General features: G+C 59.6%; 2 protein-coding genes across 3 annotated transcripts; both read right to left on the reverse strand.

Moving 5' to 3' along the window:
- Positions 1-11254: 11254 nt before the first annotated feature.
- RAB7B (RAB7B, member RAS oncogene family) lies at positions 11255-14976 on the reverse strand. Of its 2 annotated transcripts, none has more exons than XM_058855693.1 (6): positions 14807-14976; positions 13867-13928; positions 13636-13762; positions 12580-12795; positions 12061-12186; positions 11255-11665 (listed from the first exon to the last, which is right to left on the reverse strand). In XM_058855693.1, the coding sequence occupies exons 1-6, from the start codon at positions 14816-14818 to the stop codon at positions 11585-11587; spliced, it is 624 nt and encodes a 207-aa protein (XP_058711676.1). In that variant the 5' UTR covers positions 14819-14976; the 3' UTR covers positions 11255-11584. The 2 variants fall into 2 exon arrangements, with proteins under 2 accessions (XP_058711676.1, XP_058711675.1); XM_058855692.1 differs by having other exon boundaries at positions 14792-14976.
- A 3063-nt stretch (positions 14977-18039) lies between these two features.
- On the reverse strand, positions 18040-22986 carry CTSE (cathepsin E). The gene is made up of 9 exons (XM_058855696.1): positions 22916-22986; positions 21077-21230; positions 20369-20486; positions 19679-19797; positions 19387-19586; positions 19034-19156; positions 18807-18948; positions 18607-18705; positions 18040-18410 (listed from the first exon to the last, which is right to left on the reverse strand). The coding sequence occupies exons 1-9, from the start codon at positions 22972-22974 to the stop codon at positions 18246-18248; spliced, it is 1179 nt and encodes a 392-aa protein (XP_058711679.1). The 5' UTR covers positions 22975-22986; the 3' UTR covers positions 18040-18245.
- Positions 22987-24429: the final 1443 nt, after the last annotated feature.

Genomic DNA, 24429 nt, shown 5'->3' on the forward strand with positions numbered 1-24429 from the left:
CCTGGGCCGTTTGATCCCCTCGGCGGGTCCCTCGGTGCTCAGGGTGACAATAACCCACATTCACCTCCCTCCCCTGCCGCGGCCCGGGGGTGCAGAAGATGCTTTTGTTGGCCTCGGTGGGCAGCGGCCGCCCGGCCTTTGAGCTCCGGCCGACTCTCCGCCCCCGGGGGACAATGGGGGGCTTTGTGGCCGCGCCCGACCCCGCCGAGCCGGCCTGCGAGAAGGGATCGGCGGCGGAAAGCGGAGTGTCTCTCGTTTCCAGCTTCAAAGGGATGAGAGGAGCGGGGAGGAGAGGGGAAGCCCCGCTGTGCGCCCACCGGAGCGGGCTGGGCTGGGCGGGGATGCGGTGCGGGGATGTGCGGGAGGCTCGGGATGGGCTCTCGGGCTCTATCTGCAACCGCAGCCACGGGCCCCGGGCAGGAGCCACACCTGGCCACCAGCAGAGGGTTTGACAGGTTCTTCTGCCGCCCCTGGCAGGGGACAGCGATGAGCCGGGAGGGGCCGGGAGGGGCCGGGAGCTGCGGCTTGGGAGCCACCCCTGAGGTGCTGCTCGATGTCCCGGCCAGGGAGCTGCCAGGGGTTGGGGACAGGCAGCGTCTGAAACTGGAAAAGCTCCTGTGACAGCTCAGGGAGAGCTCAGAGTAGGGGACGAGGCTCATCCCGTGCTGCCATGGTGTCCAACCCATGGAAGCTCCGCTGTGCCGAGCTGGGGCCAGGATCCTGATCTCTCCAGGATCCTGGATTCCTCTCCAGGCTCCTGGACTCCTCTGCAGGCTCCTGGACTCCTCTCCAGGATCCTGGATTCCTCTCCAGGCTCCTGGACTCCTCTGCAGGCTCCTGGACTCCTCTCCAGGATCCTGGATTCCTCTCCAGGCTCCTGGACTCCTGTCCAGGATCCTGATCTCCTCTTGTGTCCAGGCTCCTGGACTCCTCTCTTTCTTCTCCAGGCTCCTGGACCCCTCTCCAGGATCCTGGACCCCTCTCCAGGCTCCCAAACTCCTCTCCAGGCTCCTGGACTCATCTCTTTCTTGTCCAGGATCCTGATCTCCTCTCCAGGCTCCTGGACTCCTCTCCTCTCCTCCCAGCGGGATTTGAGAGTGCAGGAGCCAGGTTCCAGCCAGGTGCTGCAGGTGATGGGATGGACAGGGACATCAGCAGGGAATGGGACGAGGAATGGGTCAGGGACACGTCCCCAGGGGAATTGGCCACCAGAAGGAAGCTGCAGGGGGTTATTTGTTGTGGAGGAGTTGATCTCTGGTGTTCCCGGTGTCCCCAAGGGCAGCTTGGCACGGGGAGCTCACGGGGGTGGCTCTGCTGCCCTCCCTCCTCCGGGTGGCACCGGGATGTGCTGCCACCTCCGGGCGCTGGGAAATGATGGGAAAAGCGGGGAGAGAGAGACAGAAGGGCAGGGAAGGCAGGGCTGGGGCGAGGAGAAGGGAGAAGGCAGCGGTGTGGCCTTTGCTCGCTCCCAGAGTGAAAATTCCCGGTACCTCGATGCTCGAGGTGTCAGCAGCCACTGCCAAGAAAGCTGACGGTGTGCAAATCAATCATTGTGCTCCAGAGGAACACCCTGCCGGAGGGTGCCGGGGAAAGGGGCTGATTCATCATCCTCTGACCGACACAGGCAATAATTGCCCAGCAGTTATCCCGTAAATATCATTAATAACTCATATCGAGCGGGGGTTTTTGGAAGGGCAGCCCAGGAGTGTTCCCAGAGGCTCCTGTCGCAGGGAAAATCCCTGGAACGCGGAGCTCCAGCATCCACAGGGATCCTGCACCGCGGGAAGAGAGGGAACAGCATCCTAGACGATGCTAATTAACATCCAGGGCTAATGTGCGGGGTTAATTAGCTGGAATGTTTGTGCCGAAAGGGACTTTTGCCATCAATAAAGGACATTTTTCCTAGTGAAGCTCCGCCAAAGAAAGACAAAAGGTGAAAGTCCAGAGCTGGCTCCTGGCATGAGGGAAGCAGGAGCAGCTGGTGCTGCTCATCCCCTGCCCTGCTCTGTGCATCAGGCCCTGGGCAGGTCCTGGAGCGGGATTCCAGGTCCTTGGGAATGCCCCTGAGCCCTGGCACAGGCAGGAAAGGGCTGTGTGGGCACGCTGGGACACAAAACCACCCCAGAGGGACTCAGTGCTGCACTTGCTGGGCTTGGACTGGGATGCTGGTTGGGTTTTTGTCCCCTCAGCACTGGCAAAACCCAGTGGAGTTCTCAAGCGTGTGCAAGGGAATTTTTCCACAGGGAATGAATTCCACAAGAGCTTCAGGCTCTCCCTGTCCCCAGCCCCAGTGTCCCTCCTGCACAGACGGATTCCCTTTGGTTTCCTGCTGCTATTCCAAAGTCCTGCTGGGTGTGATCAGGATTAAACGAGGTCTTGCCCTACAAAGAACCCAGCCCTGTGCAGCCACCGATGCTCCTGGGGCATTTCTGGCGTGGGAGGCGCAGTCCTGGTCAAATTCCATTTGCAGTAATTATAAATACAACTCATTCTGCCTCTTTCTGCTCTGGCCAAACTCTCCAGGTGTGCACAGCCCGAGGATGTGGCCACCAGCAGAGCATCCAGGACGGTGTGCAAGGCACGGATGAGACTCTGGGAAGCAGCAGGACATGGAGAGACACCCCAGGGACTCCCCAGGTCAGCCTGGGGTGCTGAGCTGGTTATCTCCCGGGGCCGATAGCAGCATTCCATGTGCTGGAATGTGCGGATTTGTTTGCAGATGATTAATTTTAGCAGATACGCTGCAGTTAATGGGGGCAATAATTCAGTGGAAGCCCGAGGGGCAGCAGGGACGAGCGGCCCATGCCCTGGGGCAGAGGGGAACGGTTCCTGGGAGATGCTGGGACCTGCAGGGAGCCTCCCATCCCCTCCCTCCTTCCTTCTCTCCCTCTCCCATCCCCAGCCCTGCAGCCAGGGCTGCTCCTCGCTTTTGGGTGGTTTTGCCGAGGAAACAGAGCAGTGGGAAGGAGGCAGGATTGGGGATGGAGATGCTGCAGGTGGAGCGAGGAAGCCTCTGGAGAAGTCTGGGGCTTCCATGAGGATCTGGGAGGTGCTGAACACGTCGAGAGATGTTGGGAAGTTTTTCCTCCTGGCTGATGTGACTGTGACACCCGCACAGGGCACAGCTGAAGCCAGGGCGGGGTGTCCTGCCTCCCTGTCTGTCTGTCTGTCTGTCTGTCCCTTCGGGAGCGTTTGAAATCCCTCAGCCGGGTGGGAAAGCAGAGATCTGGGCTGCCAGATCCCCACAGGAATGAGGTGGCCGTTCCTGGAGCAGGTGATGGACACACCCAGCGCTGCAGGATGCTCGGAGCTGCTGCGAGGGTGGGCAGGGGGTGGCACTGTCACTGTCACCCCGTGTGTGACCGCACAGAGCCCGGCTGGAGCTCTGAGCTTCCCAGGGCTGCTTATCTCCATTTCCTGCTCACCCAGGAACGCAGGGCCCGGGCTGGATGCCACCATCCCGCTGGCAGAGGTGGCACCTGTGGCTCCGTGTGGTGCCAGGGCTGGAGCCACAGGTGGCACCTGAAAGGGACCCGCTGGCGCTGCCACCCCCGCTCGGTGTCACCCGCTGTCCCGGGGGCCTGATCCGGGCAGGAATGAGGAACACCACGTCCCAGAGGGAGGCAGCAGGATTATTTACAGCACCAAAGGGAAGGCTGCAAGGCAGGACGGCTTCGAGAGCTGCCCCCGTGGCTCAGCTGCCCGTGGGCGTTCGGGGCTGGGGAGAGGCTCTGGGGATTTGGGGTTTGTCTGCCCGGGAATCGCTGGGTCACAGCTGCTCGAGGCCTTCCCAGCCTGCCTGAGCCCTGTGGGGACATCTCCAGAGGCAAGGGAAGGGCCACCCTTCTGCTGAGACCGTGTCTGTGGGGTCAGCCCTGGCACAGCCCCGGCACAGCCCCGGCACGGGCACATCCCCACACTGAAGGGTTTGTGGGGCAGGACCCCCTGGCCTGGGGAGCAGAGCAGGTTCTGGTGCTCAGAGCCAACCCCACCGACCCAAATTTCTGTCTGGAGCACCACAAGGACCTCCAGAGAAATCCTCACCCCCAAAATGACCCTGGCCAGGCCACAGAGAGCACCTGGCACCGAGCTGTGTGTCCTCACCTGGGACCGGCCGGTGCTCCCTGGACAAACCTCAGGTCACCTTGAGCAAGGGCTGTTATCTTATTTGTAAAATAGGTGTAAGATATCTGCCTTCTCCAGGGGAACTCCAAATGTGCTCAGCAAAGTCTGCCCAAGGGACACGAGCAGCTCCTGGGGCTGGGAGCAGCCCCAGCATCAAAAATTCCTGCCCTTGGAGCAGTCCTGAAGCATTGGGGGCCCCCAAGCTGAGGGGTTCATCCCATTCTCCTGGAATTCAGGCTGGGGGCTGGCTCCAGGCCAACCCTCAAGGCTTTCTGCCCACTCTGACCCAGCAGAATCAACCCAAACCAGGTTTTTTTCACTTAAACCTTTGAATTCCTGAGAAGGGAGGTTTTCCAACCTGAAAAAAAAAAAAAAAAGAAAAAAGAATTTTCCCTAAAAAAAAAGAAGTGGGAAGGAGAACGTGTGGCTTCTCCTTGCTTCCCCAAGGTGGGACAAGGAGGGGAAAGTGATCCTGGCCCCATCACTGCTGCTGGGTCCCATCACTGCTGCTATTTGCCCTTGGGCAACTCATTAAGGCCCAAAGGCTTGGATGGGAGGGAGATAAGGCCTGAGCTAAAGCTGCTCATTGTTCTGAGGTCAATGCCTGCAGAGGAGCTCAGGTGCTGGACGTGAGGACCTGGAGGAGGTCCTGTCGCCCCTGGTCAGACAGATTTGAGATGAAAGCTTTGCCTTTTTTAGGAGTTTTAGGAGTGTTGGTGCTGCAGCTGTGGCGTGAGGCCAGGGGACAGCTCAGCCTGCCCTGAAAGAGTCGCTGGTTAAAGGGCATTAAAGTTAAATAAAAGCATTTGGGGCCAGAGGGAGGCAGTGTCCAGGTGGAATCTGGTGGGACAGGGACTCGCTGCCCTGAGCTTCTCCCAGGGCTCGAGGGAGGCTCTGTTGGTGCCCTGGTCCAGTCCACACCATCCCCAGGGATGCTGCTGATACCAAAATGGGCCAGAATAAACTTTCTAACACAATTTGAAGTATTTAATCTTTCAACTCCATTCAGCAACTTCAGAAAAAATTGAAGAATTCTATTCTCTGTATTATTTATCACTGCAGACCTGCGGGAGCTCCGCCAGGGCGGTGAGAGGAGGCAAATCCACATTTTCCCTTCACTCAGCACGAGTGGAGCTGCAGATCCTCATTGTTTGTGTCTACCCACACTCTGAGGAGCTGCTTATTCACCCAGGACAGAGTCCAGCCTATCTCCAACCTAAATCTGGGGGGTTTGGGGTAGTGAGCTCCTCCTGAGGCAGCAGGATGCTGCTGCTGTTCTCCAGGTTCCAACCACGCTGGAATTCCCGAGGGAAGGTGGTGTCTGTCCATCCTGTCCATCCCTGTGCCAAGGGCCACAGCCCTCCCGTGTGAGCCCAGCTGTGCCTCGGTCCTGCCTTGGCCCTTGGAACAGGGACCATCCCATCCTGATAAAACCAGTCCTTCATGGATTTCTCCAGGAGATTTTCCCTCTCTGGGATCCTCTGACATCACTCAGCACCTCTGTGGGGCTTTACAGGACCAAAGGGACGGCAGGGAGGGGTGGGACAGTGGGGCCTGGCTGGGGCCACCCTGCTCAGCCCTGATGCTGCTGCTGGTCCCAGAGTGTCCCAGAGCTGGCTGTGGACTGTCCCCAGCCCCTAATCCTCTGTACCTGCTGCCTCTCAGCCCTGCAGTGTCCCCAGCCCCTGCTGTCCCCAGCCCCTAATCCTCTGTACCTGCTGCCTCTCAGCCCTGCAGTGTCCCCAGTCCCTGCTGTCCCCAGCCCCTCATCCTCTGTACCTGCTGCCTCTCAGCCCTGCAGTGTCCCCAGCCCCTGCTGTCCCCAGCCCCTCATCCTCTGTACCTGCTGTCTCTCAGCCCTGCAGTGTCCCCAGACCCCGCTGTCCCCAGCCCTGTGACCCCACACCTTGGCGTCCTCTGGGGTGGGACACGGCACCAACACCTCCCCTGGGCTGGGGATGAAGGAGAAGCAGCAACATTTGCTGTGTTTGTGTGGGCAGTGAGGATTTTGTGCTCCAAACCTGGCTGATTGTGTGTCCCTTTTGGGGACAGCCCCTCCTTGGGGGGACAGTCCCACCGACCCCATCGGTGTCACCCCCTCAGTGTGGGCAGAACAACGGGGCAGCGATTGAGGAAAGGGAGAATTCAGACAATTCCCAGCACCGGGAGTGCCCTTGGAAAGAAATCCCAGTGTGCCACAGGCCAGGCCAGCACCCCGAGCCCTTGGCTAGCGGGTGACAGGGACCGGGAGTGGCCCTGGTGGCGCAGGGAGGCTGCAGAGCGCTGTGACACCTCCGGAGGTGTTTACTGCCCTGCGGCCCGGTGGCACCAGGGGACAGAGATAAGGCTTTGCGTGATGCCGTGGCTTTGTTTTTCACATCTGACGCCTTTGAAAGGTTACCTGGAACTTTGAACCTCTGGGGTTTATCAGGTCGGCTTTGAAGCCACTGCGTTACTCCCAGTCCCAGCTCCAGGTTAATGGGGCTTCTGCTTCCAAACTGAAAAACTTGGGGGTTTTTGATTCTTTTAAAGGTATTTTCCACTGCTTTTATTTAAATTCTCACATTTCAATAAAAGAATTTAATCCCACCCAGCTCCAGGTGGGTTTCCATGTGGGATGAGGGGTGGTGAACAGCTCTCAGGGGAAATTGAACCTCAGAACACTGAAGCAAACTGGGAGTCGAGGATTTGGGGGGCTTATTCCTCAAATAGTGAGGGCAGATCTTCTGCAGGAGGGTTGGGATGGTCCCTGTTTGGTGACCAGCATCAGGGTGGGATTTTACTGATTTTTGTTGTTTCAATGGGTGAATGAAGACCTGTAGGGACAGCAGAGCAGCTGGGAAGTCTCTGGTTATTAAACAGGGCATAATCAACTGTCTGTGGTTATTAAACTGTGGGCAGGAGAGCTCAGGTTTGGTTCCTCAGCAGCGGCCACAGGCCGGGCTCTCCACCAGGGCGAGCTCAGGAACTCAGGTGGCTGCTCAGGAACTCACTGAGTCACACAAGACAAATATTTTCCCCTTTGATTTTCACCCTGAGAAAATCTTGAGCTGACCTTGTTAATCCCACGTGTTGCAAACCTCCCCCTGTCCTTTATCGGGTTTCGGCTGCGGGATAGTGTTACCAGATCAGCACCTCTGGCCGCTCCTGCCAGCATCCTGCCTGGCACTGTGCCACCCTGCCCTGCTCTCCTGGCCTGTCCCCATCCTCCCTGGCACTGTGCCACCCTGCCCTGCTCTCCTGCCTGTCCCCATCCTGCCTGGCACTGTGCCACCCTGCCCTGCTCTCCTGCCTGTCCCCATCCTGCCTGGCACTGTGCCACCCTGCCCTGCTCTCCTGGCCTGTCCCCTGGTCTGCCTGGCCAGCAGGACACCCTGCCCTGCTCTCCTGGCTGTCCCCATCCTCCCTGGCACTGTGCCACCCTGCCTGCTCTCCTGCCTGTCCCCATCCTCCCTGGCACTGTGCCACCCTGCCTGCTCTCCTGCCTGTCCCCATCCTCCCTGGCACTGTGCCACCCTGCCTGCTCTCCTGCCTGTCCCCATCCTCCCTGGCACTGTGCCACCCTGCCCTGCTCTCCTGGCCTGTCCCCTGGGCTGCCTGGCACTGTGCCACCCTGCCCTGCTCTCCTGCCTGTCCCCATCCTCCCTGTCACTGTGCCACCCTGCCCTGCTCTCCTGCCTGTCCCCATCCTCCCTGGCACTGTGCCACCCTGCCCTGTACTCCTGCCTGTCCCCTGGGCTGCCTGGCCAGCAGGACACCCTGCCCTGCTCTCCTGGCTGTCCCCATCCTGCCTGGCACTGTGCCACCCTGCCCTGCTCTCCTGGCTGTCCCCAGCCTGCCAGGCCATCAGGACACCCTGCCCTGCTCTCCTGCCTGTCCCCATCCTGCCTGGCACTGTGCCACCCTGCCCTGCTCTCCTGCCTGTCCCCATCCTCCCTGTCACTGTGCCACCCTGCCCTGCTCTCCTGGCCTGTCCCCATCCTGCCTGGCACTGTGCCACCCTGCCCTGCTCTCCTGGCTGTCCCCATCCTCCCTGGCACTGTGCCACCCTGCCCTGCTCTCCTGCCTGTCCCCATCCTGCCTGGCACTGTGCCACCCTGCCCTGCTCTCCTGCCTGTCCCCTGGGCTGTCAGGCCAGCAGGACACCCTGCCCTGCTCTCCTGGCTGTCCCCAGCCTGCCAGGCCAGCAGGACACCCTGCCTGTCCCCATCCTCCCTGGCACTGTGCCACCCTGCCTGCTCTCCTGGCTGTCCCCAGCCTGCCTGGCACTGTGCCACCCTGCCCTGCTCTCCTGCCTGTCCCCAGCCTGCCAGGCCATCAGGACACCCTCCCCAGCAGGGATGGAGGCAGAGGAAAAGCTGGATGGCTCCACATCTGCCAGCTGTGTCAGCCAGGGTTTCTGCAGGGTGCTGATGCCACTGGAGATCCTGCCAGCTCCCGAGGCTGCAGCATCCTTCACAGTCCTAATTCCCGTGTCGGGAATGATGTTGAGTGGATGCACAAAGTGCTGGGCCCTGCTCAGTTTGAGCCCAGCACCTCAGAGCCCACCCAAGGTCTCAAGGTCTGAGCCCAGCTCCTGCCTGTCCCTGGCCGGAGCACCCAGGGCTGCAGGTGGACCCTGAGCCAAACCTGCAGCTCCCACCTGGCTCCAGCTCCTGCCACTCACCGGTTCCAGCACCCACAGCAGCCCTGGCTTTGTGCCAGAGGCTGCCCAGCCCCGGCTCAGGGAGCACCCGCTCCACCGACTGTGTTTGTGTGACCCGCTCAGCCCCGGGAGCCCAAACTGCTGCTTGCAGGGGTAAAACAGATCAGGTTTTTGTTTGCCAGCGCTGGGAGCTGCTGGGGGAAGGGTGTGAGCAGAAATAACGATTCGGGCAGCGCTCAGCACCCGCTCCCGTGCCAGGATGGGGCTGGGGGATGCTGCGTGTGAGGGGGGCTCGGGCAGGCACAGGGTGGGGGAAAAGCCGTGCAGAATGTGGGGAGGAAATAGTTAATGCCCCTCGCCTCCCAGTAGGAAGGGACAAATCCTCTCCCCGGCCCGGTGCCCAAATAAACAGGCGGAGCGTTGCGTAAGGAGCAGGGTGGGAACTCTCAGTTCCTCTCCGGGCGGTCCGGCCGCGGCTCTGCAGCCCCCCGTGCCCAGCCCTCGCTCAGCTTTCACCGTTCCTGCTCTCCTGGCAGCCCCCCGTGCCCAGCCCTGGCTCAGCTTTCACCATTCCTGCTCTCCTGGCAGCCCCCCGTGCCCAGCCCTGGCTCAGCTTTCACCGTTCCTGCTCTCCTGGCAGCCCCCCGTGCCCAGCCCTGGCTCAGCTTTCACCGTTCCTGCTCTCCTGGCAGCCCCTGCCGCGGCTCTGCAGCCCCCCGTGCCCAGCCCTGGCTCAGCTTTCACCGTTCTGGAGCTTTCCTGGCAGCCCCCCGTGCCCAGCCCTGGCTCAGCTTTCACCGTTCTGGAGCTTTCCTGGCAGCCCCTCGTGCCCAGCCCTGGCTCGGCTTCCACCGTTCCTGCTCTCCTGGCAGCCGCTGCCGCTGTCCTGTGTCCCCAGCCCTGGGTGCTGTCCCCGTGGATGCCACCGACCCTCCGGGAAGCTCTTGGGAGCGCTGCAGGGGTGTGGAGGGTCCCTGCTGAGCTCCCTGGGAATCGGAATCCATCCAGCCCGGCCGGGAGGATGCTTCAGATGTCCCCGGGCAGCCCCAGCTGCTGGAAGGTGCCCGGAGCGGAGCGGGATGGATGCAGGAAGGGAAGCGGGAGCCGGGCTCCGCTCCCAGCGGGCTCCCTCTGCCGACAGCCGCCCCCAGGCCACCTCTGCACAGCCTCCTCTCTCCCCTCACCCAAAATCTGCACTGGGGAAAAAAGAACCCAGACCCAAAATGCATCCCCCCCAGCCCTGAGAGGCTGAACACGCTCAGAGAGGAAAGTCTGGAGCCCCCACCTCCCCACCTTCCTGTGCCGGGACCTGGGGAGCGTTTTGCAACACATAAATATAAATAAAAATGAAATATTTAATTATTTTTTTGTTAAAAAAAAAAAGAGAGAACCCCTGACAAAGTGCTTTTTTTGAGAATCCTCCCCAGTGAGGAGGGAGGGGGAAGGTGTTTGATGGGGGATATGCGTGAGAGGAGGGGGAAACTGAGGCATGGAATTGTTGCCTCCATAGAAGGGCCCTGTGCCCAAGCCACCAGCCCCAAGTGTCCCCTCCAGGCCAGCCTGTGCCCACCCTGAGAGCCGTGGGGCCACCAGGCCGTGCACTGGGCAGGGTCACCCGTGGTGGTGCCGAGGAGCTGTGCCCGCATCCCTGGCAGCGTCACCGCAGGGACATCGGGTGCCCGATGGCAGCACCACCGAGCGGGGACAGGGCCACCGTGACAGCCTGACAGCTTTGGGACACCGTGACACCCAGGCTTTGGGACACCGTGACACCCAGGCTTTGGGACACCGTGACACCCAGGCTTTGGGACACCGTGACACCCAGACATTGGGACACCGTGACACCCAGGCTTTGGGACACCGTGACACCCAGGCTTTGGGACACCGTGACACCCAGACATTGGGACACCGTGACAGCCAGGCTTTGGGACACCGTGACACCCAGACATTGGGACACTGTGACACCCAGACATTGGGACACCGTGACACCCAGGCTTTGGGACACCGTGACAGCCAGGCTTTGGGACACCGTGACAGCCAGGCTTTGGGACACCGTGACACCCAGACTTTGGGACACCGTGACAGCCAGGCTTTGGGACACCGTGACAGCCAGGCTTTGGGACACCGTGACACCCAGGCTTTGGGACACTGTGACACCCAGGCTTTGGGACACCGTGACAGCCAGGCTTTGGGACACCGTGACACCCAGACATTGGGCCACCGTGACACCCAGGCTTTGGGACACCGTGACACCCAGGCTTTGGGACACTGTGACACCCAGACATTGGGACACCATGACACCCAGGCTTTGGGACACCATGACACCCAGACATTGGGACACCATGACACCCAGGCTTTGGGACACCGTGACAGCCAGGCTTTGGGACACCGTGACACCCAGGCCTTGGGACACTGTGACAGCCAGGCTTTGGGACACCGTGACACCCAGACATTGGGACACCGTGACAGCCAGGCTTTGGGACACCATGACACCCAGGCTTTGGGACACCATGACACCCAGACATTGGGACACCGTGACAGCCAGGCTTTGGGACACCATGACACCCAGACATTGGGACACTGTGACACCCAGACTTTGGGACACCGTGACACCCAGACATTGGGACACTGTGACACCCAGATATTGGGAGGCTCGGGAGAGCAGCTCCAGAGCCATGGGAAGCAGCAGATCCCTGGATGTGCAGGTCCTGCTGTGTCCAGCCGGTCCCCGTGGCCAGGCCGGGGTGGGCAGGGGGCTCGGACCCCCGGGCAGGGCTCCAGCCGTGGGCATCGAGGGGTCCAGCAGCCCCGGGGTCAGCAGCAGCTCTGCTTGGGCTTGTCATTGGGGGTGAGCTTGATGGAGTCGGTTAAATAACTCTCAAAAATCCCTTTATACTGGAAAAACAAAACGGAGAAGGGAAAGGATGAGCGAGCCCAGCTCAGAGGCAGCTGCGGAGCGCTGGGGTTCAGCCCTGACTTGGGATTAAAGGCAAAATCCAGGGAAAAGCCACCTAGAGCAGGGTTGGGGACACGGATGTCCCCGTGGCACGGCCGCTAGAGGACAGTGCTGGCGCGCCCTGGGTGCCACTCGCCGGCTCCCCGGCACTGCAGGAAAAGGCGATTCCCATCCTTTTCCTATCGATTTGGGATCAAACACCGCTGCGTTTCTCATCCCCGGGGCTCTGCGCTGCAGCGGGAGCTGCTCCACACGGGAGGATCCGGCAGAGCAGCCTCGGTTCCCTCCCGAATGCTCCCCCGGCACCGCTCGCAGCTCACCGGGGGATGCTCACCGTGCTCAGCGCCTGCTTCGCCAGCGTCTCGAAAGCCTCGGCCACGTTGATGTTGTTCTTGGCGCTCACCTCGAAATACGGGATGTCCTTCTCCTTGCACCAGGCTGAGGCCGTTTCCTTGGGCACCTGGGGACGGGAGGATGGAGCCAGAGCTCGGGGATGGGACAGGGGACCCTCCTCAGCCGTCTGCTGGCAGTGCCTGAGGTTGTCATTCCTGCTGCCTCTGCTGGGACAGTCCCCAAAGAGCAGCAGGAGGATGTTGCTTATTCCCTGCAAGAATCCTGGGGTGGGTGGCAGCCTGGAGCTCTGGTTTTCATGTGAGGACAGGGAAAAGGCTGGTTCTGAGGTGAAGGATCAGTCCTCAAAGCCTCCAGAATCCCAATCACAGAATTGTTTAAGTTGGAAAAGTCCTTCAAGATCATCAAGTCCAGCACTAAACGATGTCCCCAAGTGCCACATCTGTACAACTTTTAAATCCCCCCAGCGCTGCTCATCCCCCTCTCCCTCCTCCACCCTTACCTGCCGGTCACTGAGGTCTATCTTGTTCCCCAGCACGACCATGGGGAAATCCTGTTCCCTGGGAATGACCTTCTCCAGGAAATCATCTCTCCAGTTATCCAGGGCCTCGAAGGACTCCCTGTCTGTCACATCGAAGGCCAGCATGCAGCCGTCCGAGCCTTTGTAAAAGGTCGACACCATGGACCGGAATCGCTCCTGTCCGCCTGTGTCCCAGATCTAGGGAAGAGGAGGGCACAGATGGACACAGCCCACGGGCAGGGTGGGGGCTGCAGCCCAGAGGAGCAGCTCCAGGGGGTGCTGAGCCCCCAGAATTCCCATGGGATTCCAGTGCAGTTCATGGATGATGAAAATCAGGCTCTGAAAATCGGGCTGTGAAAATCAGGCTCTGAAAACTGGACTCTGAAAGTCGGGCTCTGAAAACTGGGTTCTGAAAATCAGGCTCTGAAAATTTGGCTCTGAAAATTGGGTTCTGAAAACTGAGCTCTGAAAATTGGGTTCTGAAATTTGGCTCTGAAAATCAGGCTCTGAAAACTGAGCTCTGAAAATTGGGTTCTGAAATTTGGCTCTGAAAATCAGGCTCTGAAAATTGGGTTCTGAAATTCGGCTCTGAAAGTCAGGCTCTGAAAATTGGGCTCTGAAAATCAGGCTCTGAAAGTCAGGCTCTGAAATTGGGCTCTGAAAATCAGGCTCTGAAAACTGAGCTCTGAAAATTGGGCTCTGAAAATTAGCTCTGAAATTCGGGCTCTGAAAACTGAACTCTGAAATTCAGGCTCTGAAAACTGAGCTCTGAAGGTTGGGCTCTGAAAATCAGCTCTGAAAATCAGGCTCTGAAATTCGGGCTCTGGAAATTGGGCTCTGAAAAGCTTTGAAGGTTGGGCTCTGAAAATCAGCTCTGAAATTCGGGCTCTGAAATTTGGGCTCTGAAATTCGGGCTCTGCACATGCAGCCCTGCACCTCATGGCCCCGGTGGGCATTTGGGCACCTCAGGCCGGGGTGGGACACACCCAGCCCTGGGATCAGGGGTCAGGGTGGGCAGTGCCAGCTCACCCCTCTCACCTGCAGCTTCAGGGGGGTGTTGTCCACAGCCAGGACCTTGGTGAGGATGCTGGCACCCAGTGTGGTGCGGTAATCCTCATAGAACGTCTTGTGCACGTACTGGTGCAGCAGAGAGGTCTTGCCCACGCTGGTGACAGGAAAGGGACACTGGTGAGGCTTTGCAGCACCCGGGGGTGGGCAGGGCCAGGGGACACCCAGCACACTCAGGGCGCTTTTCTGCCTGCTCCTTACCCCAGAGCTCCGATGATGATGATCTTCAGATCCACCTTCTTGCTGGCATCCATGGACAGGCCCTGTGGGAGGAGAGAGACTCAGCGGGCAGTGGGGATGGCTCTGGCTCCTGGCTCTGCCCGTGCTGCTGTCCCTGCTCCCAGCGCGGATGTCGCTGTGTCCTCACCGTGCTGTCACCATCCCCGTGCCATGCCAGCCCTTGTGTTCCAGGCATGGTGGGGACAGAAAACCTCCCGTGCCAAGCCCGGCCCACGTCCCTCCCGAGGAGCCGGAGCACGCCCAGACCCGTCGGTTCATCACCATTCAAAACTTCCAGGAGCCACTTCCCTGCTTCTCCCACCCCGTCTCCAGCGCAGTCCCTCCCCCTAGGCCTGGCACACACGTCCTGCTGAAAATTAAATTTATTAAAGAAGACCCCAGCCAGGCGGAATTCCTTGGTGCCTCAAGCACAGCCCAGGGAGTATCCCCGCCCAGGAGCACCCCGAAATCTCCCCGCAAGATGTGTCCCCATTATGTCCCAGCGTCCCCACATGCTCTGAGCCCTGCCAGGACCCCCGAAACCCCCTCCCCAGGCGGCAGCAGCATCCTCCAGCAGCCCCAACCCCGCAGCAGCGTCCGACACCGCCGGGCGAGGCACAGACGGAAACCCTGGCAGCCTCATCCCTGCATTTTTCCCTGATGCGCTGGCCAGCCCTGCGCCATTCCCCCTTGGAACAGCAGCGGGGAGCTCTCAGCTGTGGGGTCCAGCCCCCCCTGCCCCACTCTGCCCCCCGTGCCCAGCATCCTCGGCACCGGCAGAGCCTCGTGGCTCAGCTCACACAAACTTCCCGGCCCTTTCGCCAGCTTTTTGGGAGGCCAGACGTTTTTAAACTCAAAATGGAGTTTCCCCTCGCTCGGCGGGTCTCGGCTGCCCCCGGGGACTCACCTGCGGAGCGCTCACCTGCCGGGGCATCCGCGGCTCCCGGCTCCGCTCAGCCGGCCCGGGGAGGGGAGAGGAGGGAGAGGAGGATCCGGGAAGGGGCGGCCGGTCCCTGCCCTCCCGGGGCCCCGCTCCGTGACATCAGCAGAAAGGGGCCGAGATCCCGCGATCCCGAGGAGCCTCGGGCGGGCGCTGGGATGTCCGTGGATTTTCCCTCGATTCCGGGGCTCTGCCCGCTGTCCCCGGCTCGGGATCCGATGGGGAAGGGGAACAAGGTTCTCCTCCTCCGCTGGAGTTTGGGGTTGACTTTTGGCCTCTCCTCTGGCTCAGAATTCCTTCGTTTCCTTTCTGCCACCTCTCCGGGACCCTTTATCTGCTTCCCCGCTGTGGAATTACTGAGGGATGAGGATAAAAGGCGGGCGGGGCTGTGGGCAGCATCACTGGAGCCATCCCGGACTTTGCTCTGATATGTGGGATGGGATAAGCGGATTTGGGAGCTGCGGAGGGGTGAGGAGGGGCTGGGATCCCTCTGAAGAGCTCCGTGTGGCTTCGCCTCCTTTTCCAGGCAGGAGAGGGGCAGGGTGGGAATCAGGAGCGCTTCCAGCCCCTCGGTGCCACATCCCTGCACCCCCAGGGGTCCCAGCCAACACCCACAGGCAGCACGGACACCCCAGAAACACCCCAAAAAGAGGGGACAGAGCTGGTGACGTCTGCAGGAGGACGTGTTCAATCAGTAAATGGGATTTTGGGGACCTCAGCTGCCCCCGTGGAGCAATCCCAGCAGCAGGCGGGTGCCCAGGGCTCTTTGGAGTGGGAAAACCTGCTTGGCCACGGCTGCAAAGGCTGAGCTCTGCTCTCCAACGTGCAAGGGCAGGTCCTGCGCCTTTACCAAGCATTCTGTAGGATCTGGGGTTTGCAGTGAGAGTGGGGTGTCCCCCATCTCTGAATCCTCCCCCATCCTAAACCTGCAGCCCCCCAGTTCCTGGTGGTCCCCATGCCCAGGTTTTGGGATCCCTCCAAGACTTCTGGCTTTGGTTTTCCACTTCCAGCATTTTTGTAGACTTTTCTTTCCCCTCACAGACCCTGATGGGATCTCAGGGAGGATCACTGCACTCAGCAGGACAAACCCTCCTCCCCCTCCTCTCCAGATGTAATTTTAGGACCTGTCTGGCCAGAAAAATCTGTTTTCCCCCCCCAGAGGGCAGGTGCTGGGAGGAGCTGGGCTGAGGGAGGAGAACCTGAGCCTGTTCTCACCAGTGGTGGGCAAAAAGCTGACATTTCCATAGGAAAGAGAGCAGCTCTCTCCTAATCCCTGTTTTCAGCCCTTTTTCACCGTCCTGCTTCACCTTTGCTCTCACAAAGAGAATTTATTGTTCAGCCTCCCCCTGCAACAACTTCTGCCCTCGTTCCTCTTGCGTGTCCCTGGTGGGACAGGGGTTGCTCACCCTGTCAGATGATCAAAGCCTCTCCACGCTGCTGGGGTTTGTGGTCAATCCCAAACTGCAGCTGATGCCCACAGCCACTTCTGCTTTCGGCCAGGGAGGCTGCACCCACCAGGGTGCATCAGCCTCAGCTCTGGCTTTTGTTTGATTTCACAGGAAAAGGGATTTTCCCAAAGCTCCTGCTCTCCTAATCCCCTCTGGGCTGAGATTCTGCCTGGGTGAAGGCAGTGGGAGCAGTGGTGGGGAGGAGGTGATGGCCAAGGTGTCTCTCAGCAGCTCCAGCCCCCACAGCTTCAGCCCCGTCCTGGCAGCTCCCCCACGTCAGCATTTCCGAGGAAAAGGCGTGGGTTTTGTGGCCTGTGACTGTGAGGAAGGTGATGAAACCCAGGCTGGCGCTGACACAGCCAGGGAAAGGCTGAGGGGGACAAGGAGAGGATGGGCTGTGCCCTGCAGGGCTGGGGGAATGAGGGAAAGGGAAGGAAGCAAAGAGCATCCAAGTGTTCCCTGCACCATTCAGCCTCCTTGGGGGACAGCAGGGTCGCTCTTTATTGGGGTGCTCACATTTATTTGAGCAACTTCCCCCCCAAAACTGTCAAGAACGCTCTGAGATCCCAAAAATACAACACCAGAGCAGTCCTGGGCAACTCCAGCTCTCACTGCCAGCCGCCATCTGGGGACACTTGAGTGGCCCCTGTCACGCTGGGGGAGCTGGATGCTCCCTCCAGCCCCCGGGCTCGTGCTCAGCAGCACCTTGGTGTGCTAAGGGTTAAGGTGGAAGAGGGACAGGAGACCTTTGTCCAGCTGCCCCAGCACCTTATCTGGGACTGCAGCAGGGGTGAAGTCAACACAGGAAACGTCACAGAGCCCACACTGGTCAGCAGCACAATCAGTGCCTCTGGGTAAGGCAGATATCTCCTTTTATTGCAAACCACAAGGCTCAACTGCAAAGTTTACAACCAGATCTGAATATTCCAGAGCTCCCAGACCCAGCCCTGGAGGCTGCTCTGCTCTGGGAAGGATGGAGCAGCCACCAAGCCTGGGCTGGGACATGGACACTCCAGCACCCCGGCCTTGGCACTGCTGGCCTCGCTTCAGGGTCAGTGGGGAAAACAGAGCAAAAGCTGGGATAAAAATAACCTTTTTCTGTGCTTCCCTTTCTGGCTGCCTTGGGGTGCATCCCTCGTGAGCCACAGCTGCTCGTGCAGTGTCACACTCCCGTCAGCAAGGCACGGGTATCACAGTGACACCCCGGGGACCCCCATGGCCAGGAGCCCCTCTGCAGCCCCCCAGGCTTTGAGCTCAGGGCTCAGTGGCTGCTTTGCCCTTCCAGGACCCACCAAGCACGTTGTTGTCGTGGTAAACTCCCCAGGGGAATCAAAGCGAAATTCATTGGAAATCACCGGTTGCTCCAGGAGTTTTGTGGCACAGAAAGAGCCCCGGGGGCTTTCCAGTCCCCGTTACCTTCTTGTTTACCAGCACCAGCTGAGGAAAGGTGCATTCCCAGTGCTCCCTCGGCCCCTGCCCTGCCCACAGGCCCCTGGGATGCTCAGGGATAGCCACAGCCACCTCCAGGGATTTCTGCTCTACCTGGGTAAAGCATCCTCTTCTTTCTGCCCCTGTGGGAATCCCAGGGAAGCTCCGGCCACGCTGGGAGTGCAGCCCTGGCAGTGCCATGGATCACCCAGGGAGGAGGGCAGGACATGGGCAAGGAGGATTTAACCCCCAGCGCAGCCCTTTGAGATGTGCAGGATTTCTGCTGCCCACAGAAGCATGAGAAGTTTGGGTTTATTAAATTTTTTATTGGCTCAGGATTTAAAAACAGAAAATGTGCAGAGCAGATCACAGAGCTGCTCGAGACATTTCTATATCACAGTGTCCTGGTGTGGACTGAACTTCTGCTGGGCTCTTCAGCTGCACCCCTGGGTGTCTTCATCCCCCTGGGGACACCGAGGAGGACGTGGTGACATCCACTGCCCTGCCAAGGTCCGTTCCTCTCCTGCCCCACGGATGTCACAGCCCTAAGGGACGGCAGGGGCCAACCCCACCCTGTTATTCCCACGGTCAAAGACAGCGTAGAACTGACGGATGAAAACATCACCCAAAATCCAGAGGGGTCCTGTGGGAGGGGGGATATCTGTCCCCTGGAAGCCGCTGGTGCAGAAGGCCATGCCATCGCTGTACTCCTGGGGGAGGAGAAGAGGAAAGCTGGAGATGAAGCCGTGAGCTTTGTGCACATGGGAACACCCAGGAACGGTGGTGAAGCAGAAACCAGCAGGGTTTGTCACCCTTGGGGACACACTGCCTGCTCCTGGCGTGGGGCTGGGCCACCTTTGCCACTGGAGCAGCTGGGATTTGGGGTTGAGAGAACCACAGCCATACCATGAGGGTGTAAGCCTGGGCACTGAGCGTGTAGGGCAGCCCGTTGATGGTGAAGGTCAGGTCAGGCATCTCGTTGAGGTTGCTGCACTCCACGGCGTACTGGAACACAGCCAGGGGCTCAAGGGCTGCCCAGGGGGTCCCTTCCAGCAGAGAAGGGTCCCCAGGGCTTTGTCCCCTCCTGTCCCCACCCTGGCTCTCACCTCTCCATCCACAGACACAGCCCCAATTAGGTTTTGCAGTTCTTTGATCTCCTTGGTGGGGCCTGTGATGAGCGACGTCCCGGTGTCCACGATGGCCTGGCAGCCGTTGGCACAGAAAGTCACCGTCCCACCCAGCTGGATGCTGGAAGAGGGGAGAAGGAGCAGGAGGGATTTATCCTGCTCTGCCAGCCCTGCCCTGCCCTCCCTGCCTGCCCAGCCCCACTCACTTGTCCAGCTGGATCTGCCAGTACCCCTGCTGGGTGACCGGCACCCAGTTCAGGGTCCCTGTGAAGCGGGAGGTGTCAAAGCCCCCAAAAAGCAGCTCTCCTCCCTGGGGGGACTCGGGGTTCCTGCAGGGAGGAGGAGGAGGAGGACACATGAGGGGTTTTTATCCATTTAGCATGGATTTACCCCACCTTTCTCCCCACAAATGATCTGAGGCCAGAGGTCTGCAATGCTCAATCTGGTACCAAACCCCCTTCATTATCTCAGTACAATATCTGTATTTTCGCAGCTCCTCCTGCTCCCTAAAGCAATTCCAGCCTCCGAGCACCATCCCAGAGCAAAGCCATGTCCGTACGAGCTCATGTAGACAGAGAAAAGGGGCAGCTCCACCAGATTTTGGGCCATCAAGTTGTCGAAGAAAGGGGTGACCCCATCCACGGCCAGGGAGGGATAAGCCAGCCCCAGGATCCCATCGAACTCAGCATTCAGGAAGGCTTTTCCTGGCTCACTGGTGCTCTCTGCAAACTGCTGGTTGCTCACGGTCAGACCCTCGACCTGCAGGGAGGAGGGGGTTCCATGGGGGTGCTGAGCCCATGGGAAAGTCCCAGGCTCTTTGCCCAGAGCAGGGGAACCCAAAGGTCACTCACGGATACTTGGTCGGATCCGATGATCCCAGTCAGGCTCCCGGTGCCGTACTGGATGGAGAAGGGGGTCCCTATCACCTGGTAGGTGCTGGACTGGGTTGGCTGGAACCTGTTGTGCTCAGCTGGGGAAGGAGATGGGATCTGTCACCAGAAATGTCGTTTTTTTGCATGGCCACAGCTGCCAGGAGCCCCCGGTGAGGCAAAAATATGGTGCAACGTGGTGTCACCAAAACTCCTGGTTATGGGGGCTCTGCTGAGGGACGTGCTGGAGCTGTGAGGGAGAGAAAACCTCTCCCATTTTTTAATCTGATTAAGGGTGCAAGGGCTGTTAGGGGGAGCAGGATCAGCAGCATTTAATGAGTCCCGAGATGAGCACTGCTGTTCCTGGGTACAGCCAGCAGCAGCCCCACAGGCACTGTGGGATCCAGCCCCATTCCCCAATTCCTGCAGGATCCAGTCCCAATTCCTGCTGGCCTCTGGGGCAGCTCTGGGGCTGCTCTGGTCCCACAGCAGCAGCCTGGGCTCTCTGGGGCTGGCTGATCACTGACAGCTCCAAAAAGCCACCTTTGTCCCCTGCTGGGCTGTCACCCCCTGCTTTCACCCCTGCATTTCTGTCACCTCTGTTAGGAGGGTCCCCAAGGCCTTGGGGCTGGTGGCCTGTGGCCTTTCTGGGGTCAGGGGGTCCCCACTCACCACAGGCTTTGCTGACACAGTAGACAGAGGGCACCCAGAGGTTGGAGGAGCCCGTGTCGAACACCACGGTGAAATTCTGGGGGGGTGTCCCGATGGAGATCTGTCCAAAATACTCCATCTGCCAAACAGAGCACCATGAGCCACCAGCACAGGCAGAAATGCCAGCAAAACGGAGCCTGGGGTGTCTGCAGGGCACAGATGGGGCTCAGTGTTTGGTCTGTGCCGTGCCAGGTGGAATAAAGGAGACAAATATTTAAGGAACAGCAATGGGAACTGAGGACAAAAGGCAGCACGGCAGGTACAGGTCCCTGCCTTTTCCTGGCAAGGCAAGGGGACCCTCATCACCAGGCAGGAGCTTTGAGGGACAGGGGAATTGGGGAATGGGATTCTCCTGGGGAAATCCCTCCACCTCTGCTCTGTGGTGGGCTCTGCCCTGAAAAGCAGGGGGAAAAGTTCAGTGTAACTTGAATTTTGGAGTAAATCTCTCTCTGGGGGGTGGGCAGAGCGCAGCAGGGAGGGAGGGAGGGAGGGGGCAGGCAGTGCCTGTCATGAATGCCCTCCCTTGTCCTCATCCTCCATTCCCGGGGACAAAGGGCCGGGCAGGCGACGAGCCCTGGCATGGCCTGGAGCCGTGGGATGTGTGGGAAGCGTTTGGGCACTGCTGGGACAAACCGAGGGTGCTCCCACCCCTCTGTGCCCCCTGCTCACATCCAGGTAGTTGATGAGGGGCTCGTTGGTCTCCAAGAAGGCGGCGCAGGCCTCGCTGCTCGTGTCCAGCTCTCCCTGGGCTCTCCAGAGGTGCGAGAGCTGCCCCCGCTCCCGCAGCACCTTCCGCAGGGAGCGGCGCCGGATCAGGGCCACCCTGCCGAGAACAGGCCTGGTCACTGCTGTGGGTGCTGCCCTTGTGGACACTGTGAGGTCTCTGGTCACTGCTGTGGGTGCTGCCCTTGTGGACACTCTGAGGGTCCTGGTCACTGCTGTGGGTGCTGCCCTTGTGCCCACCCTCAGAGCCCTGGTCACTGCTGTGGGTGCTGCCCTTGTGGACACCTCCAGGGCCCTGGTCACTGCTGTGGGTGCTGTTCATGTCCTGTGCCCACCCTCAGAGCCCTGATCACTCCTGTGGGTGCTGCCCTCATCTTGTGCCCTCTGTGAGGGCCCTGGTCACTGCTGTGGGTGCTGCCCTCATCTTGTGCCCACCCTCAGGGCCCTGGTCACTGCTGTGGGTGCTGCCCTTGTGCCCACTGTGAGGTCTCTGGTCACTGCTGTGGGTGCTGCCCTTGTGGACACTCTGAGGGTCCTGGTCACTGCTGTGGGTGCTGCCCTTGTGCCCACCCTCAGAGCCCTGGTCACTGCTGTGGGTGCTGTTCATGTCCTGTGCCCACCCTCAGAGCCCTGATCACTCCTGTGGGTGCTGCCCTCATCTTGTGCCCTCTGTGAGGGCCCTGGTCACTGCTGTGGGTGCTGCCCTCATCTTGTGCCCACCCTCAGGGCCCTGGTCACTGCTGTGGGTGCTGCCCTTGTGCCCACTGTGAGGGCCCTGGTCACTGCTGTGGGTGCTGCCCTTGTGCCCACTGTGAGGGCCCTGATCACTCCTGTGGGTGCTGCCCTCATCTTGTGCCCTCTGTGAGGGCCCTGATCACTCCTGTGGGTGCTGCCCTTGTGGACACTGTGAGGGCCCTGGTCACTGCTGTGGGTGCTGCCCTCATCTTGTGCCCACTGTGAGGGCCCTGGTCACTCCTGTGGGTGCTGCCCTTGTGGACACTGTGAGGGCCCTGGTCACTGCTGTGGGTGCTGCCCTCATCTTGTGCCTTCTGTGAGGGCCCTGGTCACTCCTGTGGGTGCTGCCCTCATCTTGTGCCCACCCTCAGGGCCCTGATCACTCCTGTGGGTGCTGCCCTCATCTTGTGCCTTCTGTGAGGGCCCTGGTCACTGCTGTGGGTGCTGCCCTCATCTTGTGCCCACCCTCAGGGCCCTGGTCACTGCTGTGGGTGCTGCCCTTGTGCCCACCCTGAAGGTCCTGGTCACTCCCATGGGTGCTGCCCTTGTCCTGTGCCCACCCTGAGGGCTCTGGTCACTCCTGTGGGTGCTGCCCTTGTCCTTCAGTCTCTGTGCCCACCCTGAGGGTCCCAGCACAGCCAGAATGAAGGTTCAGAGCCCACATCCCCCCACTGCAACAATTTCCAGCCAAGGCACAGCAGAAGAGGGGCACTAGACGTGTTTTAGGGGACAGGAAATCAAGGGCAGAGCTGGCAGGAGGGCATCCAGGCCCTGGCAGAGACAGGACAGGCAGCTCTGTCACTGAGGGAAAGGCCCTTCATGCTGGGCAGGGTGAGCAGGGCCAGGCTGGTTTTTCCTGCCCTCCCTGCTTGCACAGACCCCTTTGCAGACCCCTCCTGCTGCTGCCAGGCTCTGCCCAAAGGGATGGAGACCCCAGAAATCCCAGCACGGTGCCACCTCTCCCGGGGTGCCCAGGCTGAGCTCTGCCATTCCCTGGAAAGGAATCCCCAAGACCCCAAGACCCCGGGCTGCACCCTGGATCCCCTTTACCTGCTCAGGGCTCCGGCGAGGCCGAGGCAGAGCGCGGCGAGCAGCAGCAGGTGCCTCATGGCGTGGTTCGGTGGCTGTGCCCGTGCCGGCAGCGCCGCGGTGCCGCTCTTATACCCGCGGTGCCAACCTCCATATCGGCCCTGCCAGAGTCAACAGCGGGCTCGGGCAGCCACGATGAATCACTGGCCACGGCCCAGGCGAGGCTGAGCGGGCACCCCGGGGTCACGTTTGCTTTTCTGGGTGAGGACGGCGCTGGGGGAGCCGTGGGAGTTGAGCAGGACCGGCTTGGGCTGATTTTGGGGCAGTGGAGGTCCCGCAGAGGGAGGAGGATGAGGTCCCCATCCCAGCACCAGCCCCTTATCCAGCAGTGGAAACCCCCCAAAATGCTTTAGGGGAACATTTCCTTTCTCCTTGGCCCCACAGCCCCATGGCCATGGGGTGCCCCAAACCCCAGCAGCTGCAGGGATGTGTTTGTACCATCAGCCATTGACCTCATTTTAAAAGACAAAGACTAATTAGCGCTGATGAACGGCTCGGGAATCCTCAGCTTTCCCTTCCCAAGGCTGGGAATGAGCAGCTTTCCATGGGAGACATCTCCCTGGTGCTCTGCAGGCTCTAATGGACTCATCCCCTGTGAGTTTTGTTTAAGCCAGGCCGGGTGGCTCATTAAAGCCTCTGTGAGTGCAAATAGAAAATGCTGATGAACAAACAAAGCCTTCAGATACAGGGGGAGTGAGTGGGGGGCAGGCGAGGTTTTTCCTGCTGCCAGCATCTCCCAGGCCTGGGATGATGCTGAGTTTTCCTTATTTTCCATGGTTTTGGCACTAAAACAACCAATGGCGGGTGCTGAAGGGGGTGTTTTGCTCAGTGAGCCCCATTCTTGTGATTAACGGGGTTTAGCACTGTGCTAATCGATATTTTATTTGTCCCAGCAAGCCTGTTTTATCTAATTAAATTTTATCTAATTAAAGCCCTCGCCCAGGAAATTAAATCCATGAGACACAGGTAGCAAGGGTGGCTGGGGACAGCTGAGTCACGTCCTGCTGTCACCGGGATCTTGTGTCCCCATCCCTGGAGATGCTGCCAAGCCCCTCCACTCCCAGCTTTGTGGGCAGATTAAGCTTTAAAAAATCCATCAAATATTTCTCAATGTGAACAGGAAAACGTTGGGCACAGCACAGTTGATGCCGATGGCAAATGAAGCTGTTTTTCCTAAACAAATGAAAATTCCCTGCATTCCCCCATGCTGCAATTTTCTTTTTTAACCCAGTGACTTTTATTCAAATTTATTCTCTATTTCCCCTTTTGAGATGCAGTTTAATGTACCATCCTCCCTCCTTGTCCTAATCACATATTCATGGATTAGAAAGAAACTTCCTAAAACAAAAGCAGCTGCAGCAAGTGCCAGATCAGCCAAAAACAGCAAGTGGATTGTTCCAGACATGGTTTATAACTCAAAAATCCTATCAGAAAACCCAGCCTGAAGGGTCACTGGGCTTTGGAGATAAATGTGA

This window comes from Poecile atricapillus, chromosome 23 (assembly GCF_030490865.1).
Source record: "Poecile atricapillus isolate bPoeAtr1 chromosome 23, bPoeAtr1.hap1, whole genome shotgun sequence".
NCBI lineage: Eukaryota > Metazoa > Chordata > Aves > Passeriformes > Paridae > Poecile > Poecile atricapillus.

Bases quoted from the DNA above. Each gene is read 5' to 3' on its own strand.
- CTSE (XM_058855696.1), bottom strand. From the start codon at position 22,974: ATGAGGCACCTGCTGCTGCTCGCCGCGCTCTGCCTCGGCCTCGCCGGA. The intron at 21,231-22,915 runs GTAAAGGGGATC...TGTTCTCGGCAG, and splicing joins CTCGCCGGAGCCCTGAGCAG to GGTGGCCCTGATCCGGCGCC. The intron at 18,411-18,606 runs GTATGGCTGTGG...CTCCTCCCCCAG, and splicing joins CCCAGGCTTACACCCTCATG to GAGTACAGCGATGGCATGGC.
- RAB7B (XM_058855692.1), bottom strand. From the start codon at position 14,818: ATGCCCCGGCAGGTGAGCGCTCCGCAG. The intron at 13,763-13,866 runs GTAAGGAGCAGG...TCCTGTCACCAG, and splicing joins ATCATCATCGGAGCTCTGGG to CGTGGGCAAGACCTCTCTGC. The intron at 12,796-13,635 runs GTGAGAGGGGTG...CCTCTTCCCTAG, and splicing joins ACACCCCCCTGAAGCTGCAG to ATCTGGGACACAGGCGGACA.